General features: G+C 40.5%; 1 protein-coding gene across 1 annotated transcript in view; it reads right to left on the bottom strand.

Annotated features, from left to right (window-relative positions):
• GPD1L (glycerol-3-phosphate dehydrogenase 1 like) overlaps positions 1–16,033 on the bottom strand; it is a 38,560-nt gene extending 22,527 nt beyond the window's left edge. The window contains exons 1-5 of the mRNA XM_048078007.2: positions 15,875–16,033; positions 10,668–10,845; positions 9,199–9,339; positions 5,555–5,693; positions 4,305–4,417 (exon numbers count right to left, since the gene is read on the bottom strand). Coding sequence (XP_047933964.2) covers positions 4,305–4,417; positions 5,555–5,693; positions 9,199–9,339; positions 10,668–10,845; positions 15,875–15,927 — 624 coding nt within the window. The 5' untranslated portion in view covers positions 15,928–16,033. The remainder of the gene's footprint in view (positions 1–4,304; positions 4,418–5,554; positions 5,694–9,198; positions 9,340–10,667; positions 10,846–15,874) is intronic.
• Positions 16,034–20,814: the final 4,781 nt, after the last annotated feature.

Below are 20,814 nucleotides of genomic sequence, written 5' to 3'. Positions count from 1 at the left end.
ACTGTGGTGCCCAGAACTGCACACAGTACTTGAGGTGAGGCCGCACCAGCGCAGAGTAGAGCGGGACAATCCCTTCCCTCGACCGACTAGCGATGCCATGCTTGATGCATCCCAGGGTACGGTTGGCTCTCCTGGTCCCCATGGCACACTGCTGGCTCATATTCAACTTGCTGTCAGCCACAACCCCCAGATCCCTCTCTGCGGGGCTGCTCTCCAGCATCTCGTTGCCCAGTCTGTACATATAGCCAGGGCTGCCCTGTCCCAGGTGCAGGACCCGGCACTTGCTCTTGTTAAATCTCACGCGGTTGGTGATCGCCCAGCTCTCCAATCTGTCCAGATCTCTCTGCAAGACCCTCATCAGAGTCCAAAACAGTTATATTTCTTTCTTCTTTGCTTAGTTAAGTTGGAGCCATAAGATTTAGAGACAGATCTGAAGCTTTGCTGGGAAAGGCAACCACAGCTGGTGCTGCTCCTTCTCCTTCCTGCAGTCACTGTCATCTCTGTCTTGGTCCCTGGCTGCTGCCACTGAGCGAGTTTGTCCCTCCACAGCCATGAGCCAAGACATCAGGCAGCTGGAGCACTGCCATATGCAGAGATTAGATTCTCAATTCTTTCCCTCACACTCTGCCCTGACACTCCTGCTGTGGGTAAGAGATCCCAGTACAGTTCACACTGAGAAGTGCGCCTATGTTATATTGCTTCTCAAGGATGCCCCTAGCTCATACACCAGCTCAGTCTGTGCTGTTTGACACATGCACCAAGAGACTCCTTAGACACCTCAGAGGTGATAAACGTGGGTCTGTGCTACCCTACAGTACCCATGAGCAGCCAGGAACACATCCATAAGCTTGCAAAGGTGTGTGCATAGCTGCACGTACAGTTCTTACGGCAGTGTCATCACCTCTAAGCACTTCCTAGGAAGGCCCCAACGTTGTCTGGAAAATGACAGCTGGAACTTGTAGGCAGCCTGGGGTCGGGCTGCTTGTAAAGCCATCTGGACACTTTGAACAATCCAAATCTGAAGTTCATTCCTGACCTCAGCCCTTAGAAAAGGTCGCTGAATAAATGTGAAATGTGCTTCAGCCCTCAAAAGAAAAAAATCCTTGTAGAGAAGAACATGCCAAGCACATTTTTCTTCCTACAGCCAACAAGTTATTGTAGACAGCTGTTATTCCTGAATATCATCAGATTTTGTAAAATGACTGCCATTGCCTATTCAGCCAGTCTCTAGGCTGATGGAAGACTGCAGTTTCACTGCACCGTTTTCCATACTTCAGCACAGCTCCATCAGCCCATTGTTACAAAAAATAAATACAGCAAATGAAATGGATATTCAGTATGTATGTGCATATATATATAAATAGCAGTAAAGCACGTGTTCTTTCATGATCACCCAGCTGCAATACCTATTATTACTGTCTGAATTTAAATATGCTTCAAAAGACAAATTTCAAAGCTAAAATTATCATCATTGTAAGGGAAAGCTGTGCTTAGAGCACTCTGTTATCCTTCTGTATTTTTCCCCAACCTTTAGGCAACCAACCACACTGAAAATCATCCCTGCTTGCAGAAATAGAGCAAAGGAAGCATAAACATTTCATACGATCTAGTCTATTATACCAGATGTACCAAGAAAAGTCTCCTTTTCCCAAGCTGGTGTTTATGGAAAAACGCAGAAGCTGGGAGAATACACTATTTCTCACAGTGTGGTGAGAAACATCCATTAGATACACGTAAAGGGGTTGCTTTTACTATTTCCAGATCCAAAAAGAACGTTTGGACAGGCACGTGGAGCTGCTTACTTCCATCCTCCAAAATGCAGTTTGAAGTGACACTGCCATCAGTTTGAACCTGCACTGCTACAGAAAGAGAGCAGAACCTCTTTTTTATGCCTGTCTCTTTACACCACAAAATATTGACATCTTCCCCAGTAGGAGTGTCTTCCTTCCAGCAAGTTAACTAATGCTCATTTTTTTACAATTTAGTATTTTTCATGAAATAACTTTGCAAGTTTTACAAAGTAACCGTCAGTTGGCAGAAGACGCACTTGTGACTTTTCCCCTATAAACAGTCACATGAAAATATGGTTATTTTTCACATTTTTTGCTACAAAGATGATCAGATTAACAATACAAAAAGCAAAGTGCTTGCTGTCACCATTAGCAAACTACTGTTCTACTAAGAAGAATGTACAACTTACAAGAAAAAATGCTCAAATTTACATAGCACTATTCACATTTGAGTTTTGCATTTTGCTTTGCACAGGTAATAGAAATATACCCATCAGTTTATTTTTAGCTTCTTCATTTTCTTTCAGTGGCACACATATTAGCAAAGCATTAATATAATTTCACAATGTTTGAGTTAAAAACAGCTCAGGAAATTGCTTACACACTGTCAGCACAACATTTAGGATTAAAGGAAAAAGGGTTTTAAATGAAAAAATACTTATTTACAAATAATGTTTTAATAAAGATGCCTTTGAGATTAAGAAAGATGTGCATGTTTGAAAAAATCACCTGTATTAGGATGCCTATCTATGCCATTTTATATCAGTTAACGCCTTTTAATCAGGCAAGAAAAACTTAATATTTTTAAACAAACTAATTTGTCTTTAATTCACGTTTTTGTTTAGAGCTCATACCATGCACTTCTTTGGAAGTCTCATCTCAGTTAACAAAATATACTGCTACCAACACCAAACGACCAGAGCACACAGAGTACATACAGTTTTTTAGAAATGCAACTGCAGAGCTCAATCTGCAGGTTGCAAGACTAATAACAGAGCAGGAGGGAGGAACAAAACAAGGCTACAAAGAAATTACACAAGTTTCACCTCGGCACCTTTCCAGGTCAAGAAGAACAATTGATTTAAATTACACTTCCAAAGAGATACTGGTTTGCTGCTCTCTGGGACTTTTATAATGGCGTTTGAATGTCTGCTGACTAGCTGCTGAGTTTGATGGGCACACTCATCCTTAGATTCCCTACAAGAGGTTTTTCTGGAAGAAACATTTGTCTGCAACAGAACTTATCTATTAAGCAAAAAAATCAAGCTAGTTAGAAAACATCAGGCTGAAAAGAAAAATAAAAAATCCGTATAACTTTTTTGACCCATTTGATGGGTCTACACACAAGGATTTCTTTCCTGCTAACCTTACACATCACCATAGCAGCAGCTTCAAGCAATGGCTGTGAAGCTCCACAATCTTGAGAAATTACTATAAATACAGTGAAAGGAGAAGAAGGGAAAGGAGGAGAAGGGAAAGGAGGAGAAGGGAATCTTCAAAGTGTAGCCCATTAGACCAGAGTACAGACTCATGACCTCCTTCTTCTCGGGACTTTTAAGATAACAGCTCTCAATACACAATTATTTAGAAAATTAGTATGCCAGAAATTACGTCGTTACAGACATCAGTCTAACTTCTATGGATTAACAGGAGCAGGAATCAGAACTCTTTAGCTTAAAGATATTGTTCATTGGCCTGGCAGTTTTGCAGATGAATTGTTTAGATTCCATGTAATTTCAAGAAAGAAAACAAAGCAATATGAAATAATTAGTCAAAACAAACAAACAAAAAAGCAAGCCAAATTATCTACTATACTGCTACATCCATCAAAACCACTTCTATGATAGATATCAGATAATGTGAACTATTGGCCAGGGTCCCAAGCTACTAATGCTTTCCCTTCATAAATGGCCTGTAAATTAACATGAAAAAAAACATCAGGTATGTGTAAACCAGCCTTTGCTTCCTGCCAACATTGATTTTATTACCAAAACAAGCCCAGATAAGTAACTCTCTGAAATAACTTTTTTCCTATTCAAGTCACTTTTTCATGGGGTTATCCACATGAACTTTACGCATTTTGTGTCCACAAAGTATAACACGCAATAGTGCTTGCAGTACGTAAGTCAGTGAAGAGGGGAATATTTTGACCACCAGACACGAAGGATTAATACCAACTTCTCGCTTTCTTTTTGTGAACGCCCTGCTATACAAAGAAAAAGTCAACTAAGATGTATTTAGAAATATTTTGACCAGTTAGATGAAATTAACTCGTTTTGTGACTGTGTGTAAGCTAAGTGAAAGGTAGAGAACTTAGAAGACTGCGAGACAAGCATCTAAAAGCTGATTCTCTGAGCATACTCCTGCTACATCTGGATCTTCAGGAAATGTAGCAGTTTTATATATTATATAAAGTATAATAAATTTAATTCTTTAAATAGAAATATCCACTTTTTTTTTTTCTACAAGACTCACTGTTCCCTCTGTGTGCAAGCTGCAGCCTGTTAATCTTACCTTCAGAGCACCACAAAGCTCAACAGTATCTGCATCATCTACTACCGTTATTCGGAAGTTTGGAGTCTGCAGGAGTTCTTTGAAGAGAAGGCCATTTTCCAAGATTTTGCTGCCTGTTGAGAAAGAGAAAGGAAGGATAAAAAATGCCAATGAATAATTTATTTGGGTATTATTTAGTCTTTCCTGGGCAAGTCAGAATACTTAAAAGCAGAGATAAGGTTGTTCTATCTTCATCCTAAACAGACTCCTTCACACGTAAAAGCTCTACACTGAGCTGGACTTCTTCATAATTCATTGCCTGCTCATTGAGAGATTCTAAATAATAATCCCATTAATTCTCTATACTTTTTTTTTTGTTTGACCATTCTCTTTAAAATAATAGTTAATAATAGAGCAATGTTGAATTAGAAATACAGCAGGTGCAATTCTATCAATTATTTTAAGGTCTGTATTCTAGAAAAATATTTATTGATAAAGGCACATTGTAGTTATTTTATTAACTGAGCATGCTGACATTCACAGCTGTTTCTAAGGACTGAAAGGTAATTCAACCATTCAAAAATAAGTTAAATACAGGCGTTAATAATAGTAAGTTAAAGAGATGACAAAACTAAAAATGGACAAAACCATAAATATAAACACTGAAAAAATAACATTAACTCTCTTTTATATATGAGTACCTGCATGTGTGTACATGCACATACATACTTATCCAGAGACTGTGAAATGCAAGACTAGGCACATCTTTGTGCTGCAAATGTTACAGATGACAACACAGAACTAAAGCTATGCCTAGCACACGGGCAAACTAATTATTCTGAGAACTTAAAAGAGATACTGACACCTAAAAAAAAAAAAAAAAAAAAAAGCTGAGCTGGAATATGGAATATATAATCATTTATCCATATTAAGCCATGCAAATCCAAGAAAAATCTTAAGCACAGCAATACAATAAAGCAGTTTGTTACGTGGAAAGTGATAAAAAGCATGCTTAGTATTTCACTTGCTAAAGGTTACAACCCTTTTAAGATTAGTTAAAATTGCTCTCCTTTCTCTCCCTCTAGTCCTAATATTCTCCTAGCGCTTCTGGACATGTAAACATTCTAGGAAATTCAACATTAAAATAAGGAGGACCCAAGAGCTTCTCATAACAGCCAGTTCATGTTGAAAACCATGAAATCTGAGCTATTTGGTGTGCATCTGTGAGGACAGGAGCACAGTTTAAACATTGTTATTACTTGGAACATTACCTATTGTGGTTTCACAGAATTTCTCTGCCGCCACCTCATTGGCAATGTTAGCTCCCATCAGCACACTGATGTCTATTCCCATCTTCTCTCGAATAATGTCAGAGATCAGTTTGAGTCCCTCCGGGCCTTCATCTATTCCCTGCAGCCAACATGAAGCGGAATTACTAAAGCAGCATTCATTAGACACAATACCGAAGAAAGCACATCACAATTAGTCTTGCCCACGGGTGCTACACCAAGGTCTGCTTGGCTAGAGACCAAAGATGATGAACTTGCTATCAGTGAAGCTTCTGCGTTTGTTGTGACCTCTCTAAGGTAACTTCTTTCCATGAGGTAGCACCTTAAGAATTAGGACTAAACCACCACATCTGGATGATGGTAACACTTTTTATTCCATGCTCAGTAACAGTCCTGATTCTCAGAAGTGCTGAATATTCAGCTCTGTTCAGAATCTCAGCTGGTTGCTACTACTGTATCCCTACCAAAACTACTGAAACATCACCGATACATCACTTGTGCACTTGGATCTGAAACTGCACTAAAACTCACAAAATGTCATCCCAATGACTTGTTTGGTGAAGGGGGATCTGAACTGAAGTATCAGAGACCAGTTCCCTCCTGCATAATGCCAACAACTGTTTAGAAGAATAAACACACTTTAATCTTGAAGAATACTACAAGCAGAACAGCAGGCCACTGATGTGTAGAAAGCTGAACGTCTGAAAATACGGACTTCTAAGGATATATTTATTTTGCATCTATAAAGTATTCTTCAAAAAGGGTGAAAAGTAGGGGAGAAATAGGGCTTTAGAAAAGATCACCCTAGAGATTAATGCTGCAATGGAGAACAGAATCTGGTACCCTGAATTGCCTAATAAAAAACTCCAAATAAGACCATTTTACCCTCACAAAATCCTTTTCTCCTAACTTGCCAAATGAGGTAGGAGACTCCTTTTGAGCTTTTAGAACAGGAGCCTGGCAGACAAGCTACTGAGATGGCCTTTCTTTGGCACAGCATACAACTTTGTATACAGTACCATATTTTAATCTTGGGGGGTCACGGTAACCCTCATGCATTTTTCCCTAAGAATGCCAACGATGTCCCCATGAAGTAACTGTCAGGCTCCTCCTCCACCCTCCTAAGCAGGAATTAATAAACTGAAAAACATACGTTGGGAACAACTCCAAAAAAGTAAATATGTACACTACAATTATTCATCCAAGTGAAAGGAGATAGAGAGGCTTGGGTGCCAAAAATTAGCTTTGCTATGAAACAAATGCAGCTTCTGACAAAGTCAAGGAGAGCTGCACCTGTTTCTCAAGAAGTCAAATCCAATACAGGATGATAGATGACAGGAGAGAAAACGAACACTCCCCACCCCAAACCAAGGCTCCAGCACAGGAATTTTCACTGGGCAGCAGTGATCCCCTGGCAATTCAAGTCCAGTTCTGTGGTCTCACCACTTAAGTCCTAACGTGCTTGCCAGAGCAATCCCTGGGGCTGGACACGGGTGGATGAAAATGAGATCAATGTCGAGGCTGCCTGAGGAGTATTTGAGTGCTCCCTGATTCCTGTGCTGAACTGCACCGTAAGTCATATATGATTCAGACTGCATTTCTCCCCCCGTAGCTGCACAAAGAAATGTTAGGTGTTCGTAGATACCAGTCATCAGAACTTATGTAAAGCAACACAGCTGCAAATGTTTGAATAGGAACACAGATTAACTAGCAGACAAATGTCTTTATTTCCCATAGACTTAGTTTTATTATCAGACATAAGGCTCTGCTTGAAGATTTGACTGTCAAAAAAAAATAGAAAAAAAAGAAAAATGAAGAAAGAGTAAAAGCTGACACGTTAACTTCCCAAGCAATTTAGAACGCAAAGAAACAAGAGGACCCACTAATGCTATTTTTCAGAGAACTGCACTTTAACTGTCAAAGTTAAAACACAGCACTTTAATAGCATTAGTGGTGAGCATAAGGAGACCATTAAAAATATGACTTGGACGAAAACAGCATGCATAAAGAAGCTGCAAAAGTAGAGGAAAGAATGCATCCGGCCTCTATTACTTAGTTCCACTGTTGTATCAATCTCTGCCCTTTCTTCTTAAATGATTCTTTCAAAGATGCACAGTTATGCCTTTTGATAAAAGCTAACATGTACTTCGCATTCTCCTGAAAAAAAATAAAATTGAAAGGCCTTGCACCATGCCACAGCGAGACAGTGGGAACCTGCCTAGTAATCAACTCTGCTTTGCATGGCAGGTGTCACTACTGTGCTTATATTAAAGTATGGGCTTTATGGGCTTTTTTATTATTATTTTTATTTTAAGTAACCTCCTCCCTTCCCCTCCCCCCCCCCTTTTTTTTAAGGCATAGCCTTAATCAATACTCCATTAAAGCACTTGCCATCAATACCCTCAGCACTACTCCCAAGGGAGTACAGGCCCAGCTTCTGATTGCACACGTGCTGATATAAATCCTCACTTAGTCCATCCGTTTCATAAAAGTTGTTTCTAGCATTGAAGGTACGAGAACATAAATCATGTTTAGCAAAGTAAGGAAGAACAAAGATTATTGTGAGCTTACAGAAGAAAGAGACATAAACTGCTTGCCAGCTTCAAAGCAATAAAAGTTTTAAAACTTCAGGGCACCTAGGACAGCTGCGTGGTCTTGATGCTATGCATTCAGTTCTTTCAACACTGCTTTATTTTATCCTTCCACCATATGAAAAGCTTTTCCACAAAATGCAGCAAGTAGACTCAGGAAGCAATACTTTTCCACACATCTCAGTAATATGTCAGCACTAACAAAACAACACAGACACTTGATGAGCTTATTTAGTCAAACTAAAGAGTCAAGCTTCTGGTCAGTAGTGATAGTTTTGTGGTTTTTATTCTCCTTTAAAATAGATCCATAAAAGGATCATTTGCCAGAAATCATAGTAGATAAAGGAGTGCGTGCTGAGAAAATGGTTTACTCTCAACTAAGTACAAAGCATTCTTCCAAACCTAGTGGAACTAGCTTATTCTCTGCAGCTAAAACACGAGAAAATAAGAAGCACACTCACATTTAATAATTATTCTGTCACCAAAACTACAAACATTCTAGTGAAACACTTATTTCCTACATCTTTGCCCCACTCCTAGTTCCCGTGCTTGGACTGTCCTTGTGGGCCGTGCTGAACAATCTCTCTTTTTGCAACATAATCTTTGACACGAACAAGAGCTCAGTCACATTGAATTCCCTCAGTGGTTCTTAAAATGATCAGCTCGGTGTGTGGGATGTGCATTAACAATCAAAGCATTATGCTTGTGCTCTGTTCTCCACCTAATGATGCGTTTGGAAACAACAAATAAAAGACTGGAAAGCTTGGTGGTGCAAAAAAGAAAGGGGGAAGGGACATGTTCAAGGCTTGTGAACAACCTCATTTTCCTCTTCCTGCAAGCACTAAGCTAAAATAAAACACCACATAACAATCCACTAATGACTGAGACAAACTCCAGTCTTGCATCTCAAAAGGTTTAATGGAACAACCAAGCCAATAACACAAACAGACTTTTCATATCAAACTCCAAGCTATCTTGTTTTAGAAAATTCCACAAAATGTTCTCATTTTTTTTTATGCACAATAATTATTATACCTTTATCAGAGTTATACCGAGAGCTTTCTTGGGTACTCGTCCTGTGATTTCATCGCAGACCTTATGAATGAACTGATGAGGAATGACAAAAACCAGCAAGTCTGCATCCTGTACAGCTTCATTAAGGTTTGGGATGGCAACCTATGTATTTATGGGAGAGAAAGGCCACATGTCTTAAAATCAACACTATGCACAAGTGTTAACATCTAAATAAAAGCACATTTTGTTCTTATACCAAATGCTACAATTTACTGTGCTTTGTTATTGAAAATAAGTAGTAACAAACTTCCCAGAGAAGCAAAAGAATTGAAGTTTTCAAACAAGCTATTTTGTGCCTTGAAAGGGGCATCTTCACAGCCACCAGCATGGTTAGTGCAAAGAAAATTCAAAATGTTCCGTAACATTCAAACAAGTATTTTGAGTAAGAAAATACAGAATAAGAAGCTGCCTTCAACAAAATAATCTGAATTTTTGATACATTACTGCGTGGTAAAAAGTAGTTTCTTTAATTAATTCCTTGTGCTCTCAAATTTCTTCTCCAGTCCTTTTATACCTTCTGGTTTATATTCTGTTTCTCTGCACTAACAGAGTTTGTTTATGTTTTAGGAAGGTCACCTAATTTGAAATCACTTGCCAGACTTGATGACCATCTTAAAATAACACACACAGATTTAAAATCTACTAATGAACTTAAGTAAGCAGGTAGAGGACAGGAGAAACACCATGCTTGGTGGCGAAGGCTAGGCAAATGGGATTTCAGCTTCGTTGTTAGCCAAAATAAAACCCAAAAAACACACCGCAATCCACGACAATTCATGTTTTCCCAACCAAAAATCTCTACCAAGCTGCCAGATGCTGCAGTCTCTTTCTAGAACATTTTCAGGGCAAGATTCACCACCAACCACCCACCATCATGTCATACCAACACAGTGGGGATGTGGAGTCCCGCTGTTCTGCCCTGGCAATGCTACACCTAACGTGCTAATCTGACTGTACAGAGCAAAAGGCAACTGAGAAGCAGATAAACCACAAAGGGCTTGCAGCTTTCTTGAGAATTAATCTAGCTCTCATCCTGTAATTCTTTTTAAGAGTTTCAGTGTACGTTAAATCCCTTCAATTCTTATTGAACAGCCAACTCCCTTCCAAAGCCGAGGCCAAATTTTTTGTACTGGCTATAGTCACAGACATTAATCGTGCCTTCTTTTTCACATTTACTTCCATACAGAGAAACTGTAGTAACAAACACAATAGTGAGGCCAAAAAAAAAAAAAAAAAGAAGAGTATAGGATGTTGAATTTACCTACCTGCATAATTTTACGTGTTCAAATCTCTGACCTCATCAGTTAACAAGTATGCAGTTTGAAATATTATAAAACTTAATAGCATTAACAAAATAAATTTCTACCCCCATTCACAGCATGAGCAATATTGCCTCTGTAACTAGATCAAATTTAGCTTCTGTGCCTTACCACATTATCCGGCAGCTTGTACCCGGGAAGATATTTTACATTTTCATGTTCGTTATTTATTATATCTGTCAGTTTTCTTCCATTAATATTCTCCTCGAAGACCCACATCTTCACTGTGGAAGCAAACTTTTGCAATTTTTTTACATTATTGCCTATTATTTTGGCAACCGCAGAACCCCTGCAGGAAGAAAAACAAAACAAAATATTAAAAAATAAAAAGATGATTTTGCCCTAGAAGAAAGAGATTATCTTTAAAATGAACAGAAGTTCACTGATTATTCAACCAATTAGTACTCAGCATTTTTGGTCCTGTAAAACAAGTGGAGAACACACCAGCCTTTCACAGCTGCTTCTTTCTCTAAAACAAATCTATCTAGAGTACATTGGATAGAAGCATTTACTGAACTTCTCCTATTTTGTCTGCTAACCTGCTATCCAGTGAGAGCTTGGCTTATTGTATTTCCAGAAATCAAATGTATTATATCTTCAGTACAGTGGTAAAAATGACATATTCAATTTTACGGATAATCTTCGCCTTTAAGAAACAGGAACTTTTCTTTGCTAAGATGACTAACCCAACAATTTCTGTAGAATATTGACACACATTTAAAGCGAAGAAGCACTTACACTTTGTGTAAGTTGTAAGATTTACGGGTATGCCGCCCATCTCACCGAATGTAATTGTCACAATGGCATCCTCTGAATTTGCAGGCAGACAATCCTACCAGCTAGCTCCCCAAGAAGAGCACACAATGAGACCTGTAGGATGGCGATTACCTTTGCTGCTCAAATCTCTAAACCACAATGAAATTAAGCAGAATAACTGAAGCTACACACATGACAAGGAACAAGCACAACCTTCCCTTCTATTCCTAGCCTGAATGCTATATGGAAGAAAAAGATGTGATTTTACAATGTCTGTTCAGCTAACTTCCTTTTCTGTGGCAAGGAGGCTTGGTAATTACTGACAGTCTACTATGGAGACAAAAAAAAATCAGAAAGATGTAACAAAAATATACAGTCGTAGATCTGAGGTTTCCCATTTTTGCATATTTCCTCTTTTCTCCCTGCCAATTAAACTTCTGATACTGTGACTTTCTAGTACTTGGTACTGGGGTGGGAAGGAATAGCACACTTTATCTGGAGGTATGAATGCTTTAATTTTACAAATCTAGTTATATACATACACTCCCCTAAATTTATTATGGACATCATTTGTAATAAACTCATAGCTAGTAAGTAAACCAAATAGATTCAATATCCTCTGAGAGCTTTTAATACGGTACAACTCATTTTGCTGTATTAACAACGTGTGCTATCGCAGGCCTTGGGTCACTTTCCAAGTAGCAGCAGAAAAAAATATGATATCTGAAGTAGACCTTCTTCAGGCAAGCCATAAAACTGTGCGTGTTGAAAGGCTGGTATGTATTTCTCTAATGGCGCTTCACACACCACAGAGTCCCCCGGGTTCAGGAGGTGATCCAGAAGCCCCAGCTGTCAGGCATCTCTTATCAGGCTCATGCACGAGGTTGGGAGGCAGCCGGAGCAGTTTCCCTGCCGTGGCAGACAACTCACCAGCTCAACCCTCCAGGTCTGAGGTCTGCACAAACAGTAAAAATGACATTCAACGCAACACTGGTGTGTGTTTTTGCAGAAAGAGTATCGCCGCCCATGAGCAAAAGCAAATATACTAGTGCAGATTTATATATAAGGTCTGGATCCCGGTAAGTCGCTGGCTTCAGTTTTGAGCTTCCCGACACGCTGCGTGCTCAGCGTTGATAAAGACAGAAATGAGCGATTCAGCAACTGCCCAACTGGGATTTTCATTTGCCAACATAAAGTTCAACAGCCTGTATTTCTTGAACAAGATATTCATTCCATTATTAAATAACATATAAAATATCTCAGCTGTCTTTGTTAATACCACTCTCTAAAGCTGCAAAAAAGTGACGAGTTTTAGTTCCTGAATTTAAGAATATTCTGACTCCTCTGGTTCCCCACTTCCTGTTACACTGCAACAGCTGCTGTGGGACTGAATTTAGCAAGGTCAAACAACAGCCTCTAGGGCCGCTCAAGGTGAAATACCAGCTCCCCACACCTGTTAACCCAACAGACAAGCCTATACTCTCTTCTGTGTCCCAACACTCCTCAGTATGTACCCTGGAACCGTTACTGGGATTTCTGGCTCGTCTTTTGGTGTACTCCTGACACATCACAAGGTGAAGGAACTGGAATTCTTGCCTGTTTATTCCCAGCAGTAGCAGTTCAAGTGTGAGCTGGATTGTAGTAGCTGTGGCAGCTCAGTTACACAAGAAAATGGGCAGTGAGGGATGCCCTCGCAAAGCTTACCCCTGGCGTGCCCCAGCTGATGCGTAATGCTTCATGTAACACAACGGGGCAGTTGCACGCCAAAAAGCGGTTCTCCTCCTTGCAACCTGTACTAACGGCACTCCCAAGTGCAAGCTCATACTCTTCTTATTTAACGCTTTTACAGAACCGTCTGAGCTTACTGAGCAAGAACACACACTCTGTCTCCTGCCCTTCACCATTAGGGTGTATCATTGTCGGCCTCACCCCATTTTAAAAGCAAAATATAAAACCCAGAAACTCCTAAATGTCAGTGTAGGTCACAATATGCAAACACATAATATCATTAGCCCTACCACTTTTTCCTAAAAAAAAACCACCTACTTCAGTTAAACCCAAAGTTTTATCTCCCACTTTTCCATAGCAAGTTCCCAGCCATATGAACCCCTCTGACCCAGTAACTTTACCTCTCTTCCCAAACTCTATAGTTTATTTTCAAGCTAGGCCATCTGATTAACCAGGGGCTGGTTCTAGCAAACCACCCAGGGATAAATTCTGGTTGTACACCCCTTGTTAACATGTCCTGGAAGTGTTATCAGAAGAGCAGGCTATCATACATGCTAGAGGCAGTGTCTGCAGTATTTTAACTGAATCTGACCGCTGCCCTTGAACCCTGAGGCTCCAAGGTATCTTCCCAAGGCATACTCTCTTCACACGCAAGGCAATTTTATTTTTTACCTTAAGGATCACAATGCTTATCTACCAGCTGAGCAACTGTACCTGGGCAAAGAGAATAAAAAAAAAAACAGCTCCTGCTCTTCCGTGACTTTTGAGCCATCTGTCCCGTTCCACAACCTTCCATCAGGTGTCAGAGACCCCTGCCAAGTTAGCTTTGTTAGTAAGGTGACCTTCCCTCTAGCAAGCCAACCAAACAAGTTGGGCTGGAAGCAGTTTATCATCCAAGGTGATTACCTCAACCGCTCTGAACTGTCATTGTTGTGCCAAGCTCCTTTAGTTTCTTTTTTTCCGTCCCAGATATAGGCTAAAGGGCTGTGAGAAGGCAAAGGCATTCATAAGGTTACTGGCACTTGGGGGCCAGGGTCACCTCACACAGAACCACAAAAACCCCAGTCTCCAAACTGCTAAGAGCTCATTACAGTTGGGTTTGATGTCTGTCATCCCCTGGACTTTGTGGAAGAAATCACCTGCCTCTCCAAAACTATTATTTTTGGAAGCATTCATGGGGGAGAATGGGGAAGCTGCTGCACATCAAAACATTTGCAATTTCATAAACCACACTTCTATCAAATAAGCAAACTATCAATTATTTGAAGACATTTATCCCAAAAAGAAAGGAAAAAGCTGATTCCCAGTAACAGTGCTATCTCTTTCTCTCAACAACACAGATACGGGCATTTTGCCATCCAAACATCCATCCTGTCAGGAGCTCTTCTTGTTATTAAACTGATCCAGTGAGGTGAAAACAAATGACATATGTACATGGTTACAGCTGGTAGATAATATCTACAGATCCTTCTGTGAGCTTGTTTCATAGTGGATCAACTGCAAACGCAGTCAAATCATCTACGGAACTTTTTGCTAGATTTCAAGTATGGAAGAACGGTAACAACAAAAGACAGATGTAGCTACATATCTTTTTTGGATATACATTGCAATGCACAGTATCCCTCAGTTCACCTTACAGTCTAGTGCAAGGAAAGGAAGAGATGCCGTGCTGAAATGTCAGCTGTCCCCTCAGTAAACCATGACAATGAAAAACACAACTTTGCCGTTGCTGATTTTTTTGAAGTATGTAAAACTGCATCAAAAGCCAATGGCACACAACTGGGGTAAGCAACAAGTCTAAGATCACCTCTATGGATGTTAAGTTTTGTTTAGTAAACTGTAGGATCTTGCTCTTTGCAAAACTAAACTCCCCTGAAATTAGATTTAACCTCCTAAAAAACAGACTGTGACCAGAAATAACGTATGCCTAGCCTTACTAATTAAACTGACAGGCTGTGGGGAGATTTATATAATAAATCGTACATAACTTACTCATTGTAAATAGTGATCCGTGGTAAAAACAGTGATTAGGAATGATAAAGAAATTAAGGAAGTGAGACAGAGAAGGATTATAAACGTGATACTCCTCTTAAGGAAATAATTACTAAACCTGTTGCCTTCAGCAAACGCAACAGTGAGACCATAAGTTTATTTAAGTCTAATTATAAGCTAGCGATGGATGCAGCAATAAAACCTTGTCTTGAGCCTTTGGTGTGCTTTGACATAATCAACTGGAAAAAGAGAAGGTACTTGAAATAAGCTTGTGTTTCACAGCTCTTCTTTGAGCTTTCAAGGGAAACAGCTAATGCAGAGAGAGGTACACAACACACATTTCACTCCTGGGGAGAAATGAACCTGTTACAGCAGCCCCACAGGCAGCCCTTTAGTCACGACCTGCTGAAGAAATACGTTCAGTATCTTCAAGGTCTACATCACCCTCCATCAGACAACTCACACAACAAACACCAGGTTAAAAATATCCCCAGATAACACCCTCCCAGGAGAAGGGCGCCCAAACAGCGGGCGGTTCTGCTGCTCCTTCCCCCCCCGTTGGCTCGGGGCCGCACCTCAGCCCCGGCAGCAGAGCGGGGGAAGCCCACTCGAGCCCAGGAGCCCCTCTCAGGGCACCGCGGCCCCGGCCCGAAGCCCCCCGGTTCCCCCTTGGGTCCCCCCCCACGTCTCCCCCGGGTCCCCTCCGGGCTCCCCCCGGGCTCCGGGCCGGGGCAGGGCGGCCCCGGGCGGGAAGCGCCGGGCAGGCCGGGGCGGGCAGGGCTGCGGGGAGGATCGGGCCGGGCCGGGGCCACGGCTGCGGTCCCCCCGGGGGCTACACTCACCAGTTGCCGGAGCCCACGATGCACACCTTGAGGGGCGCCCCCGACAGCGCCATGCCAGCGCCGCCCGCGCCCCGCCGATGGCCGCGGCGAAGAGCTCGCTGAGGCAACCGCCGCCCGCCTCCGCCGTCAGGGGCTCGCTTTCACCTCCCTCCTCTCCTCCCTGCGGCTTGCCGGGAAGTGTAGTTCCTCCTGTCGCCTGCCCCCTTGTCCCTCAGCCCCTCCTCAGGGCCGGCTCCGTGCCCGCTGGGGACAGCCCCCGGGCGGGCGAGGCATGGTTGGGGGCCGCGGACCGAAAGTGGAGGTCGCGCTGGTGGTTTGGTGTATTCTTACGGTCAGGGTTTTCTACTCGGCTAATAACATATATTTCAGTCGTATGTGTCCCCATTAAAACGCTTTTGCTTTCTCCTAGTGTCGAGGAAGCGTTGAAAAGCTTTGGAGTAAGTCAGTGAAGCGCAGAGATGTGGAGGAACTGAGCTGCCAAGTAATGAAGCAGGTCAGGCCGGGGGCTCTTTGTGAGAGGAATAAGTATGTTTTGTCAAATATTCCTTTCCCTTCCTCCTTTAGCCAGAATCATGGTGTTCTCCCTCCACCACCCTTCTCCAGAAAAAAAAATACAGATGATCCATACTACTGGTTTGATGAGGACTGGTGTTTTTGAGACATCTGTGGTAAACTTTTTTGTCAAAGCTGTCTTCCTAATGCACATTTAGCAGTTTTTAATATTAATATGAAAGCTTTAAAAGAAAACATTGCAGACAATGGAGAAGAAAGAGCAACAAATAACTTTTCTTCTGTTAAAACAAGTGCTGTCAGATCATTAATGTTAGCAAAACCAAACCCCACAAATGTTATTTTAGGCCTCATCTGCAGACTCAGGCAGATGTGTTCAGGCAACCTAACCGTACAGATGGAAGATACCAGCCTGTCATTCTAGCAGGCTGTACCAATCTCAGCTGGAGATTTTAATCTTTTTTCAAGTTGGTTGTAGAAATTTTGGTTTTGCATGTTTGCTTGAGGTCACAATCTGGCATCATACCTTACATTGCTAATGAGGTAGGTTAGGAGCAAAGGCAATCTGAAAGGTAGTTTCAGGGAAATAAGAAGAGTAGCCTCTTTGTAAAAGAGCACATCCTCATGTTGCAGCAGTGACAGTCCATGTGCAATCAATGAACTGAAGTTACAGAGACTCAGACACGTTCTGCTCAACCTTACACAAGAACCAACCAGCTAAAGTGAAGTGACAGAGCACTACGGGCTATTATATATCAAGCCAGACAACTGTTTGCCTGAATTACAGGTGTTAGGGCCCTCAGATTCTGGGCTTTGTATGGAAGCAGCTGAGGCAGGAGCACATATTCCCATATGCCAGGTTTGCTATGGCAAAAGTATGTGCTCCTCTGATAGGTGAAACAGGCATCTGGGCTTACTAAACCACCACAAAGATTTGACAGATTTGATTAGCCAACTCCCCAGAAGACTCAGTCAATATTGACTTACCTAGTGTATGTCAGAAGGTAGATGGTTTGGTATTTTGACCTATCATTCCACTACAGGAGAAAAGGGGAAGACTGATATAGAAAGCAAAGATGCATTTTGGATGGAGGAGAAAGCAATAAACAATGAGATCACTGCTAGGTTCTGAATTTCCAGTTTTCCTCTATTTAAGTGGTGTGTTGGTCCAATGTATACAGAGATAGATCCATTCTTTTCTTCATTGCTTTATTTGACTTTACACATGCTGATAAAAAACATAGCATGGGTTAAGCATCCATTGAGAAGAACAAAAATAACTCCTATGAGGGCAGTATAAAGCTCTGAGATTCCCTGTTTGCATGTTCTAGACTACATACATGCAGAGTCACTGCACTTGTAGTTTAGTCTATTAATCTGTTTTAACTGTTCTAGATATTGCTAGGATGTTTGTTCCTCTTTTCTAGGAAGTTCTCTATTTGTCTGACATCCACGCGTTTATCAAAACCTGACAAGCTCCTTTCAAAACTCAGTACCCAGAGATAATAAGATATGTCAGTGCTAATCTACAACTGCAAATAGTCCTGTACAAAGCAGAAACATCTGGCAACAGGAAAATACAGGGAAACTACAATAGTTTAAAATATGTAGCTTTATTTGCAAATTTCTGAAAAGAAAATCCTGATTACCTACCTAGTCAGAAAAATTTCCATTTAATATGCTGTATCATCTAATAGATTATTGTACAAAAGTTTTCTTATTATACATGTAAAAGCATTAAATAACAGTTTCATTTACTTTTATTTTCAGTGTTCTGTATAAAAGATACAAATATGATTTAAATTTAATTAGGTAATTATTGGACTGGAATATATTACAGTCTTGAAACACACCTTGAGTTAATCTAAATTCTCTTGCTGATTTTGTAGGGATTTCTTTTATATACAGGCTATTTTGTAAGTGTGGAACTGGCAAAACTCTGTGACTTCTTCAGCAGTATATACTCATTTACTTAACTCTGGATATGGACTAGGTAGCACAGGTCAGCCTGTCCTAGGAGATGACCTCAAAGGGAAGAAGACGGAGATATGATAATTCATATTTTCATAAGACACCTCAGTTTCTAACACTTCTTTAAGACAGATATGAGTATGAGGTTACTGCTTGGTTTCAACATTGATGTGACTGCATAATAGAATTAAGAAAGTGCTTTGCATGTCCCACAGTCTCTGACTTCTTTGAAGGTTGACCAGAAGTGGAAGTAGATTTAGCCTTTTTTTTTTGTTATTCCCAGTGACTGCCCAGTAGCTTAAAAGTCCTCCCAAAAAGAAATGCACATTAAAGACCGGAAAAGAGGCACAAACATTTTACTTTCCTCCCAGTTTAGGTTTCCTCTCCTTCATCAAGTCCACCATCAAATCCCCCTCATCCTTTACTTCACATAGCCTGTTTTCCCACCTCTTATCTGTGCTTATTTTGTCAGCTCTCCACTCCTTTTTCCTAATTCAAGTATTTCTCATTTATGCCTCTTCTCATCTCAGACTTCCCAGCACTACTCTACTTTGGCTGACTATTCTGCATTTTTAAGGATAAAAGTTAATGAGGAAAAGAAAGATTTCTGATGGTTAAAAGCCATTTTAATTTTACTTGTGAAAAATACATGCACAGGGTTTCAAACTGGAGAATTTGCCATGTTTCTGTGCCTTTTCCAGCTTAAGTATTTGTGGAACAAATGTCTTAGCCCATAGTGTAAGAAGTAAATGTCTCACTAAGCAATTTACTGCTATTAGATTTGTATTCTGGAATATGGCATCTATATATGAGACAGAATTATGTGGGCTCAAGGCAATACACCACACAGATTTTGGGAAATGCAGGTGCTTGCTGGGTTAGTGTTCCTTGCCTGCAGTCCCTAGGCAGTGAACTATATTTAGAAGAATTGGTTGTCATCACTCTGTCCTATAAATAAACGGTATTAAAAGATATTCCTAAAAAAGAAAAAAAAAAGGCTTTTTTTCTACATATGGGGAGATTTTTTTCTCTTTCTTTTTGAAGTGCAGATGGCATCAAGTTACTTCCTCTTCCATCTTCCATTCTTACAGTTGAACCAGCCTTCATCTCACCTTACTCACTGAACCATTCTGAAGGCATGCAGGGAATGCTTTCTTTCTAACCTTTCCTCTACAAAGCAAACAATAACAAAGACCTTTGTCTTTGGAAGCTAGGACAATGGTGATAGTGGAAGAATGTAGGGCTACTTCTCTGCTGTTTAAGTCAGCTTTCCTAAAGAGATCAATTGGCAAAGCATAGATCAGCGTCTCTGATGTGACCCTCATGCTAGAGACTAACTAGCATCTCTGTTCTAGTGCTTCTTGTAGCTATGTCCCACTCTCATCACTGAGTCGTGCTTTGCAGATAACTCTTGCTTGCATAGTTGCCCTGCCTCCACGCAACGTCGTGAATGGATCTCTTGCAAAACTGTAAAACGAACCTCCCATGACTGTGCAGCCCCAGTCCACAGAACAGTACTCCTACAGCTACACAACGTTCTTATCAAGCACATATTGAGTGTAATTGAAGATTAGGAGTGAATTGAATTTACGTACTGTTTATCCCTATTTCTATGAAATTCTACATAACATTTTTGCAAAGTTATTAGTCCAGAAAGGTTTGGACCATGTGTCAACTTTCTCCTGCATTCTGTTGACTGCAAAGGGATTACAGCAAAAAAGCAAAACCAAACGCACAATGAAATTAAAATCTGGATCTTTAGATAAACTGTCCTGGCTAGTGTCCATGTTACATAACTGTTCTCAGCTAGGAACAAAAAGAATACCAGTTTTTTTTCTGTGTATGCACCATTATCCCAGGGAGTGCTGCAATTAGGAAAATTCTGCTTTATCCTGGGTGGACTGGTTTGTCCATAATTCAGCTGATGCTTTGTCCAATCATCTGGAATCAGAATAGATCACTTATAGTCTCTCTGCTGTTTTCCAGTGACTTTTACAACACCTAGAATGAATTTTAATTGGTTCATAGCTGTACTTACAGTTTGAAAAGGTTATGGAAAAATGGCCCAAGTGCTTTTCCTAGAAAATTTTAGTAAAACTAGATGTGAAGTATAGAATTTCCAAAATAAAGATGGGGACAGTAAAGGCGGCTCCATTAACATAGCGAATGCTGACATAGGTATGTATTCCTTCATTTCTACCTGTATATCAGAAATTCAAAGTCTTACACAGTTTCAAGGAAACATCCACATCAAGTTACTGTAGAAAGATGTGGTGACTGATTTTTAGAAATAATTATGCCTCACGATTCCTGTTGGATCAAGGATGTGCTTAGCTGATACATCAGGTGTGTCTGAAAGTCAGTTTGTTACTGTTTAATAGCTTTTAATTGACCTAGACCGTGAAGAACTGTATGCAGTTCTATAATTGATTTTTTGTTTCATTCAAATTTGATGAAAT

Source organism: Anser cygnoides, chromosome 2, assembly GCF_040182565.1.
Source record: "Anser cygnoides isolate HZ-2024a breed goose chromosome 2, Taihu_goose_T2T_genome, whole genome shotgun sequence".
Taxonomy (NCBI): domain Eukaryota; kingdom Metazoa; phylum Chordata; class Aves; order Anseriformes; family Anatidae; genus Anser; species Anser cygnoides.
The sequence above is the reverse complement of the archived record's forward strand: the minus strand, read 5'-3'. Positions and strand labels throughout refer to the sequence as shown.